This window comes from Arachis duranensis, chromosome 7, assembly GCF_000817695.3.
Source record: "Arachis duranensis cultivar V14167 chromosome 7, aradu.V14167.gnm2.J7QH, whole genome shotgun sequence".
NCBI lineage: Eukaryota > Viridiplantae > Streptophyta > Magnoliopsida > Fabales > Fabaceae > Arachis > Arachis duranensis.
Window position 1 is genome coordinate 73,400,364 of NC_029778.3, and position 11,344 is coordinate 73,411,707.

Here is an 11,344-nt window from a genome sequence, read left to right on the forward strand (position 1 = left end):
TACGAAATGAACATCCCCATATACTATTTAGAATAACCATCCGAATACAAGGGATAATAAACATCTTCTCGAAAAATTAGTTTAATTTTTGGGTTCACCAAGTATTGAACTCTTGACCTTTCGAATCTAGCACTTTAATACCATATCATGATATTACTCATCCCAAAAGCTTCAACTGATGAGAAAATGTAACACTAATAATTATATCTCTAATACTCCATAAACCTCTATTGTACACATTGTATAAATGTTTCATTGGCTCTTCATACTTTTCCAAAAAATATTTATATAATAATAAAAACTACCATACATTTCACATTAACGGTCTCAAAAAAATAAATTGCACAAATTAAGAGGAAAACACATTTTAGTAATAGTAAATAATTATGTGATCGAAAAGATAATATTATTTCTGTAAAAAAAACTTTAATCTTATGTCTGAACCTAAAAAAATATAAATAAAAATTTTTAAATTAAAAATATAACAAAATCTCACTATGTGCAGCTAGAACTACTTATCATAAAATTCATAATATATTTTCAATTATGGCAATTGCATCCATATATAATCACAACTTGCAAGCTACACAATTGTTCACACAAAACATGCAAATAAAGATGAAAATTAAATAAACCTGAAGGGGAGAGAAAGTTGTGGAAATAAGTGGGGAATTCTCATGTGATTTGGTAGTGTGAGCATATAGAATATATTAGGCCAATCACGTGTCTGGTCTTCTCTCTGAACAAATGCTTGTCCAAACCCCTCCATATATATGTTCTGGACTTTGCAAAAATGTTTTCTTCTCTGACATTGGAAGGTTGAAGAAATCTTGCATCTCCAACTTTACCTTCTCAATCAGACAAGTGCAAACACCATGGTTTACAAGCTATAATAATAACAAAATTAAGTTGATTGTTCATTATAACTATATATTAACCATACATATAGCTAGATAAATGAATGAAACTATTGATTTTATATGAATTTGAAAGGGAGAGAATTAAATTTGGTATAATACCTATATAATAATTATTAGTTTTAATAAAAATTCAAATCACTATTTTAAGTGATCACACACAATTTTTCTATAGTAATCAAATATAGTTCACACATGATTATCATCCTTTAGTTAAAATACTTTATACTAAATATTCTGTATGGTGTCTAATGAAATGTTTAATACCCAATTTTTCGAACGTGCATAATTTTAAACATTTTTACATTGACCAAAATCAAACTTTTAAATTATGTCAACGAATGCAATCGCTAAATATGCATAATAATAGAATCATTACATTTAAAACATGCACTATCATCTTCACATGATACTATTATATTTAGATGAACAACGACTATACGCTTACTAGTCATTTAGTAAATTTGTCTTTATGAGTAAGAAGAAAGAATAGATAAAATGTGAAAATTATTTGAAAGATCTGATATATATCGCTATCCTTTTTAAAAAGAAAAAGTTTAGGGGCCAGCAATTTTATTGCATTTTGGCCAGCATGTAATTAACAGAAAAAAGTGAGCCATTGGATGGAATCTCACACCAATCTCACACTATCAAATCATCATTGATGGCTAGTTGATGGCTACTAATCACAAATGTTACTTACCCCTAACATTGCTCTTATTAGTCTATTTTACAGTCCCTGCATGTGCTATAGATTACCTGTGAAATTGTGAGAGAGTGTTTTAAAACTATAAAAAATATTTTAAAAATGTTTAAACGAGTAGATATGAAATTTATTTATTCAAAAAAATCTTAAAAAATCAAGATGTTTGTTATATACTATTTATTTCACAAATTAAATAATAATACCTTGATATAATATTTTAATTTTTCAAATTACATGTTCTATAGATTTGATCGGTCTTTTTATTACAATTATTTGTTATTTTAACATGATATATTAATAATATAAAAAAATAAGAGATATATTGAACCTTATGGAGAACAAACGTTATGTATCAAAGATAGTAAAATTAAAAAAATTACAATTCGGACAAAAAGTTAACATAAAATAGGAATTTAATTTCTCAAATATTGGTACAACACCATATATCCTTTATTGGAATGCACAAGTGCATGAACAACAACATTGAAAGATATTAACCACTATGATGTACCAAGAAACGATGCATCATGAATGCATTCATTGGGCTACAAATGTATATATATAGCATGGGATATTATTAGAGTGCCTTAGATCAAACAAAATAAAGTTAGATTTATTTCAATCATGATGATTTTCTATTTTCATGACATCTATGTAAGACTTTCCAATAAGTTTTTGGGCAAAAAAACCCTCAAAGTATTCCATTACTCCAACACTTTTGAACCGTGCTGGTGTTTGTTCAGTGATCAAGCTTTGTGCAGGACCTAGCATAGCATCTTCTTTAGGACTATAAAATGTAGCAATTGAAAGTCTTTCTTTTTTATTGTTCACCATTGATCGATGTTCGATACTTTGGTATACTCCATTGGTTATAATCTGGCAAGTGAAAAAACACAATAAATAATTTAAGTACCAAGGTTAATTAGTTTAATAACAATAAATGCGTTCCCTTTACAATTGAAGACAAATATTGTTTTACGAAAAGTGTTAGGTGATTATTTTTCTTTGTTTTTGCATTATATTTGATAGGAAAAAGCAATAAAAGATAATTATATCTCTAATAACACGTTTTTTAAACAAGAATTTTTTTTATATTTGTTTAATTTTTTGTATAAGCTTTTTTCTTTCTATTTACTTTATATATTTTTTTAGTTTGCTAAAGATTGAATTCTTGACTAATATTATATCATAAAACTATTTTTTAATTTAAATTAATAAAAGAATAATATAAATAGTTATATTTTTAATAATATCTAAATTAATATTAATGATTCATTTTTTTTACACTAAAGGTGGTGTTTCCTTCGATATTCCTCTAATTGCACTATTGCAGACGCATTCACTTTTTCTTTTATTTATTTATTTATTTATTTTTCTCTTTTGGAACGGTAGTAGTATGCATTTAACACATGGTTTTGGTATTATAGACAATTTTTTCTAGTATGGACCCTGCCCCAGTTTTTAGAGATACTTTTTGTCTCGAAAAAGTAAGAAAAAACAAAGAAAATTTATATCATAATTCTACCGCAGTGATAAATATATAGGGATAATTTTGTATGCAGTGATAAATCCAAAACCATATATAGGGGTGGGGCAAAAATATATATAGGGATAATTTTGTAATATATAGTGTCAAATTAAATCTCTAATAAATTAATTAACGCATAAAAAAATAATTTAAAATATCATTTCTTTTACCTAGCTATATTATTCTTAAACAATATCATTCAACTATTTATTATTATTATCTATTCATCAATTAGGAAGTCTACTTATTATAATATTCATTGTATAAAAATTATCTTAAACAAAATAGCTGTTAAAGATAGAAGACCATTTAAACGTGTTAAAATAAAAAAATAAAGCATAACATTAAAATAAATAATAATATTAATATATAGATGAAATACTTTATTATTTGAATCATTCTTTCTTTGAAAAGAAAATCAATTATATTTAGGAAAGTAAATTTAAAATTTCTTAATTTAATTAACTAACTACTATTTCAAAATTTGGCATCATAATATATTCTATTTTTATTGACTTGATATATTTATTTATTTATTTTTAGTTTCGATACAAATCAAATTTTAAAAGATAACTTATTATATTTTAATTTTAATCAACTTAAATTTCTTTTAATATAAAACTTAAAAGAATCAGTTATATTTTATTATGGGAACAAATACATTAGTGATAAATATATACATCTATATAATTGCTAATAGTTTTAGGAAAAGTATAGGTAGATAATAAAAATATTAAATAATGTGAATAATTGGATATATAGGAGGTTTAATTCACTAGGTGTGTGGATGGTAGGTGTGTACATGGCCCGGCCCGGTTTCGAATATTTTAGGGGCTAATTTGGTGTAATTTTATCAGGTCTAGGGTTGGATAAGGGTCTCAAAAATAGACCCGGTCATTATTTCAGTCAGGTCCGGATCATACCTCGGGTCACCCGAACTTGGTCTGATCATCATACACAATTAATATTTTGTGTTATTAGTAATGAAAGATGACTATTTTTATGTGAAATTTAAGTATTGTAAGCCTTAATATTTTGTGTTATTAGTCATTCTAAGACTATAAGTTAATGTTTTATATTTAAAATGCATAAGACTTTAGACTAATGCATAATATTGTGTTATTTGTATTGATTTGAATATTTGGTGTTATTAGACAATATTAGTATTGATTGTGGTTATGCTTTAATTTTAGAGAAGGGTTGGTTCTTGTTATATTTTTCTAAGTGAATTTTACCATGTCAAATAATGGTTGGAGTCTTGGAAATTTGGATATTTTCACATGCTAGCTTACAAGAAGGTATCAAGGTAATGTTATGTTAACGGCCCGGTTTTCACCCAATTTTTATCCAGTATAATCGTGGCCTGAAAGTGTGTAGGTTTCATCGGGTCTTAGGTCCGGGTTTGGGTCTACCAAATGGTCCTGGTATATAATTCGGGCCGGATTTGGATCACATTAAATCCGGTTTTATCCGGCCCATAAATATCCCTAATGGATGGTTATTCTAATATTAAGATTTAGATGAGTAATTTGAGGATGTAGTGTATTTTACTTGAATTAGGCCAATTTTAAGACCCGTTGTTCATATTATTTAAAAAAGCCCTTGATTACCTAACATAACCCATATTTTTAAGATCTTAGTTGCATTGTGATAGTGCCCCCTTTGCTACTTCTGGATCCGTCCGAGTTTATTTAATTCATTTGCCTAATATTCATTTATAAAAACAACTATAAATAAATTTTCAATCAAACATCATTATTTTTTGAAACACCTTGAATCATGATCATATAATAATCTAAATTTAAATGGACCCAAATCATTTACTTTTGAAAATTATTTGGATCAAAACAAAACTTAATAAATTTAATAAAAACTGAATCTAAATACTCAATATAATAGAAAATATCATCGAATTTAGTGTCAGACATTAGCAATAGGTTTATCTTTGACAATAAATTGATCGAGTAAAAAAGTTATCATCAGATTAGATTTTTTGTCAATAAATCTGCCAATAATATTTAGAGGAAAAAAAGAAAAATTGTTACGAGAATTACTGTCAGAATGATCAGAACGCTATATTTTACGTAATGCATTACCATCGAATTTATCTGTCGGTAAATTCGACGATAAATCCGACGATAAATCTGATCTAAATTTAAAATGTGTTCCTCTCCCCTCACTTTCGAGCACATCCTTCTCTTTCCCCCATTCTCTTCTCTCTTCTCTCTCCCCTGCAACTACCTCTGCTAGCCCCTCTGGCCATTCTCCGCCAGTGCTGTCCACCCCCATTCTCCTCCAAAGTCAACGTCAAGTTACCTGTATCGTGTTTTATTATCTCAAGCAAAGTTGCTCTCTCTGTCTCTGCCCCCGTTGGAAGAGTTGCCGCTGCCACTCCCTCTTTCGTCAGAGTTGTATCTCTCATCCATCGTCCAAGTAGGTTGCCCTCATCCCTCTCCCTATTCCATTCTTTTTTTTAATAAAAAATCTAACCTTTTTCCTCCGCCTACGGCTGCTTCAATTGCCGCCTGCATCTCCTTCTACTTCTGTCACTTCTAGTTGTCCTGATCGACTCTTTTGTCCGTGCTTTTGTCAAGAACAAGCGCCTCAGAGTGAAGAAAACTATGAGGATTCTCACTAAGATTCTTCACATCACTACCAAGAAATCTTCTTGTAGTGAAGGTAAATTCTTCACTGTCCCTTCCGCAACTTTTATCGTTCTGCAACTGCTTTGTAATTTGTTGTTTTGTTTAATCAAATTGAACCTATCTCTCATATTTGGATATCATTCATTATAGAATGTTAAAGGATTTTGGATCGGAAAAATTATCTATTATAGTATTTGTATATTTAGATAATAATTCTTCTAAAATTTATATAAATGATGGTACTGTTACTATTTTTTGAGTATTTGATACAAGTTATTTATTAGAATTTTAAGTTTTAGGGATTTTAATGTTAGTTTTATGTTGTGGTTAGTTCACACTATGCTTGTGGTTTGCTACGTTGCTTGTTGGTTTGTCCATGGAACATATTCCTGTATTGCAATTGATCCGAGATGCATTATAGATTATATATGTATGTAGTACATCTTTCTTAATCTAGATTAGTATTATATTGTTGCATTAAATTAAGCATTGTTTGGTATAAAATGGTAATTATAGATTTGTTGGTAGGTCTTATTTTCTACCATGATTAAAATTATTTATAATGGACCTGTAGAGAATGTGAAGCTAGAAATTAATAATAAAAATGAGTATATATAGTTACTCATTCTCTTCCAAGTAAATCATACATAGGTTGCACGTTATTTTATTTATTATTTTTATTGATTTTTAATTTAGTGTCCTTGTGGTTTATTTACCTTTTCTATTCTTTGTTTTTTTATTAAACTCTTTTTGACGGTTGCAAATTTCTACAAAATAATAATTTGATAAATCAAATTCCATTAAATTTAATTGAAGAACCAGAATTGAATCTTGGGTAACTAAAAAAACTTATTTATTTTTTAACTTTTAGAATTGTCTCAGACATTTAATAAGAATGACAGTTGACAATGAATTTTTTATTGGTTATGAATTAGTGTTTGATTTGATAATTGTTGGCTTAATTTATAATAATGTATAGTTGATGTTGTGAATGATAAATTTGTTAATTGTTAGTATCATAAACAGTTTGGTATGGTTGATTTTTTATGTAATGTAGTAGCATTAGTATAGCCTAATCTCTAACGCTCATCGGTATGCTCGTTCGATTTCTGATTTAATTTTGTTCAATTTTTGTAATTGAGGGTTTGGTGCATTTTAAATTTGATTTTTCTGCTTAATTGAATTCTTTTTTTTTTAATAATAAACTTTGATATTTAAATTTGTTCGTAAACTTTAACTAAAAATTATAGACAAATTATTATAAGAAATTATAAAATTTTGAATTTTGTTAGTTTAGAAATCATTAAATTTAAATATTTAAATTTTTATATATTTTGAATTTTAAAATAAAATTTTTTAAGAAATTAAAATTTAAGTTTATCATTGATTAATTAAATTCGTCAATAAATATTAATTTAATTATTAATAATAAAAAATATATTGCCATCGTATTTATTGAAAGAAAAATTCGACGATAACAAATTCTAAAATTTTACAATTAAAAATTTATATCTGTCGATAATTAGTGGCGGACAAAAAATTCACCAATAAATAATCACCGATAAAATTTATACCGTCAAATTTATTCTATCGTTAAATCCAATGGTATTCGATTTTTTTTGTAGCGTAAAAAGTTATTTATTTATTTATTTATTTTTTGGACTCGCCAGTGTAAAAGGTTATTTAAAGAGTATTATCATTTCTATCAATTTGATAATTGATATGTTTTAAATTTGATATGGTCGGGTCCATTACCTCTAATATGTCCCCAATGTTGATGACAAAGGCATTAGGTAATGGTTTAACAGGAACCCAAATGCCATTATCCTTTCTTATCTGCAATCCTTCAACTTCATTGGCTTGTAGGAGTATAGTTAGACCAACTGCATCCGAATGTGGTGTGAGACCATTAACCTTTTCCGGTTCAGGACATGGAGGATAATAGTTCATCCTCATCATTTGAATTCCATCTTCAAATAATTCTCTCATTTCCTCTTCTTCTATCTTCAAAGCCTTAGCCATTTGGGTAATAATAATTATGGCTAAGTTTTTCAATTCTTGTGAGTAAAGTTCCATAGTTTCTCTACATGGCAAAAGCATCCAGTACACACATATAATTAATGATACTAAAAGTTCACAACTACAATTGTACAATGATATTAAAGGGTGGGAATAATAATATTAAATTAATTTGAAAAAAAATTAAAGATAACATTAACATTTATCCCAAATGTTTAAAACAAAAAAAGTGATAATTTATTATAAATTTTATTATGCAACCCTTTTACCGGTTTAAATTTTTAAATAAATAATTTTATAATATAATATTAAATTTTTTATGAATTAAAAAACTAAATTTCTATTCTTGTTATTCAAAAATAAAATAAAATAACATTAAAAAAAGCATACAAACCAAAAAAGAAATCATTGTCTAAAGTAATATGTTACAAATAAAATCTTTTACATGTTTTTTTGTCAGTTTAAATTTTAAAATAAATAATTTCATGACAATAATAAAAAACAAAAAATTAATTATATAGGGAAGAAACAAAAAAATATTTATATAATAATAAAAACTACCATACATTTCACATTAACGATCTCAAAAAAATATGTGATCGAGAAGGCAATATTACTTCCGTATAAAAACTTTAATCTTATTTTTGAGCCTAAAAAAATATAAATCAAAATTTTTAAATTAAAAATATAACAAAATCTCATTATGCGCAGCTAGAGCTACTTATCATAAAATTCATAATATATTTTCAATCATGGCAATTGCATCCATATATAATCACAACTTGCAAGCTACACAATTGTTCACACAAAACATGCAAACAAAGATGAAAATTAAATAAAACCTGAAGGGAAGAGGAAGTTGTGGAAATAAGTGGGGAACTCTCATGTGGTTTGGTAGTGTGAGCATATAGAATATATCAGCCCAATCAAGTTTCTGATCTTCACTCTGAACAAATGCTTGTCCAAACCCTTCCATATGTTCTGGACTTTGCCAATATTTTTTCTTCTCTGACATTGGAAGGTTGAAGAAATCTTGCATCTCCAACTTTACCTTCTTAATCAGACAAGTGCTAACTCCATGGTTTACAAGCTATAATAATAAAATTAAGTTGATTTTATATGAATTGAAAGGGAGAGAGTTAAATTTGGTATAATACCTAGCTATATAATAATTATTAGTTTGAACAAAAATTCAAATCACTATTTTAAGTGATTTGAAGAAAGTTGTTTAATTATTCTGTTAGTTTCTATAAGTAATTTTAGCTTTATACTTTTTTCTTTTTCAATTGAATTCTACACTACTTTTAATTTTATAATTAGAGTTTTCTAAGTGTAAAAGTTATTATAGTTAATTGAATATTTTTTTATAAATTAAAATTATTTATAATTAAAAATCTAATTAAATATTTAACCGTATATATTTTGAGAGAAATATTCTATTAGTTTTAATTTTTTGATATGAAAAGAACTTAATCATAAAATTAAAAGAAATATAGAGACTTAATTAAAAAAAATATAAAAATCTAATTAAAAATTTGATAAAAAAAATTATAAAAATCGACAGAATAATTAAACAAAAAAATTAGTATCCAATTTTTCCTCTTCATGAAAATATCCCAATTTCTTTATTTATTTCTTTCATAATGAAAATAAAATATATGTTTTCCATTATTAAGACTTGAATTAACTATTAGTTAAAAGATAAAACTATTTAACAAATCAAAAACACTGAAAATTCAGTAAAATAAACATAGGAACCTTCTTAAAATCAACCAGAAGAAAAATCACCTAAAGAATTGAGGCTTATATATGAAACGTATGTATTGAGAGAAATAAGAGTATAAGAATATAAATTTATAAATACATAATGACTGATTTTAGTATATAAATAATTTTTTATAAGTATAATAAGCCATTTTGGATTAAAATTAAATTTTTTAGCGATGTCTACAGTACAACACATAAACTTTTAATTCAAAAGTTAATTTTTTTAAAAAAAGTTGCGCAAAATTTTTTTCATTGAACTGCACAGTTTTAAGTGCTACCATTTTTGGAAGGAAGTGAAGTTAAAGAAGTGATAGGGCGTGAGAAAAGAGACCTGAAAGAATCCCCAATGTTTGGAAGCATGATGAAGTTTGGCTAATTCAGAATCTCCATACTCAGTAGAAAGCAATCTCTGCAAATCAATAACTGGAATCTCAAGTGCATGATCAACTTCAGAGATTACCAGATCATGATCTTGTTGTGGCTGAATGTATCTGGGTGGAACACTAGACAATTTTTGTTTGGCTAATTCTTGAACACTTGGCACCAGAATTGATGTCCCAGATGGGTTGTTCTTCTTCAAGGTCACTTCCATGGCTCTAATATTATTATAATACGTATCACCCTTATTCTGAATGCACTTGATGCTAGATTTGCGGAATTTATAGATAGATAGGAATCATTATTGTGTGTTAAACTACTGTAAAAGATGGTGACATTTATTATACATATATAATAAAAAAGTAATGTGATTCTAGTTATTTTATAAATATTTATGATGAGTAAAAATTTTTAAGAATAAAATTATAGAAAAGAAATAATTATTTGGAATGAAAGTAATATAATTATGTGTAATTTATTTAGATGTGATTAAAAAATAATTGAATAACTATGAATCGTAAAAGATTGATATTATTAAAGGATAAAATTAAAATTTATTTCTATGTATCGTTTTTGTCTGCAACATTTTCATTCTATTTAAGTCCCTAACGTTTTAAAATTATCTAATTTTATCCCACCGTCAATTCTGTTAACAGATTCGATCCCTAACGGTATGACAACATTGAATCTATTTTAAAACATTAGGGATTTAAACAGGACGATTTAAACGTTAGAGACAACATTAAAATTTATCCCAAATATTAGAAATATAAACAAAACTTTACTCAATAAATAAATATATTATTTACGAAAATCTATAAAACACTCAATATTTGATATGTTTATGATGATCGGATTTTTGTGTGAGTAAAGAATTTCACAAATGAATTCTCGTTGCAAGTATAGTTTCTAAACCAACAAAGAATCCTGTCGTACAAATATTTGGTTGTCACAAGTAACAAACCCCTATAAAAATAAACCGAAGTATTCAAATCTCGGGTCGTCTCTCAAAGGAATTACAGGGAAGTGTTCTTGTTATTGGTTTTGGACACGTATATTTTGGGATTTTTAAGATAAGAAACAAGAAATGTAAATTGCAAGAATTAAACTGATAACTAATAAAGCTCTTTGCAAGGTATGAGAACTAGAAATCATATCCTCGTTATCCTCATCAATTGTGATGACAAATGTCCATTGCTTTTATTTAGTCAACCTCTATCTATGAAGGAAAGTCAAGTGGATAAATTGATTTGATTCCTCAAGTCCTAGTCAACTCCTAAGGAAAGACTAGTTTTTGTAGAATTCAAATCAACTAGCAACTTCTAATTATCAACCAACAAAAGCATCAAATAACTTGAGAGTCACTAATTACTCAACCTAAACC

At 26.8% G+C, this 11,344-nt stretch overlaps 1 protein-coding gene across 1 annotated transcript; it reads right to left on the reverse strand.

The window, feature by feature from the left end:
- Window positions 1–2,018: 2,018 nt before the first annotated feature.
- LOC107459845 (protein SRG1) lies at window positions 2,019–10,199 on the reverse strand. The gene is made up of 4 exons (XM_016078135.3): window positions 9,914–10,199; window positions 8,658–8,905; window positions 7,552–7,879; window positions 2,019–2,499 (listed from the first exon to the last, which is right to left on the reverse strand). The coding sequence occupies exons 1-4, from the start codon at window positions 10,172–10,174 to the stop codon at window positions 2,242–2,244; spliced, it is 1,095 nt and encodes a 364-aa protein (XP_015933621.1). The 5' UTR covers window positions 10,175–10,199; the 3' UTR covers window positions 2,019–2,241.
- Window positions 10,200–11,344: the final 1,145 nt, after the last annotated feature.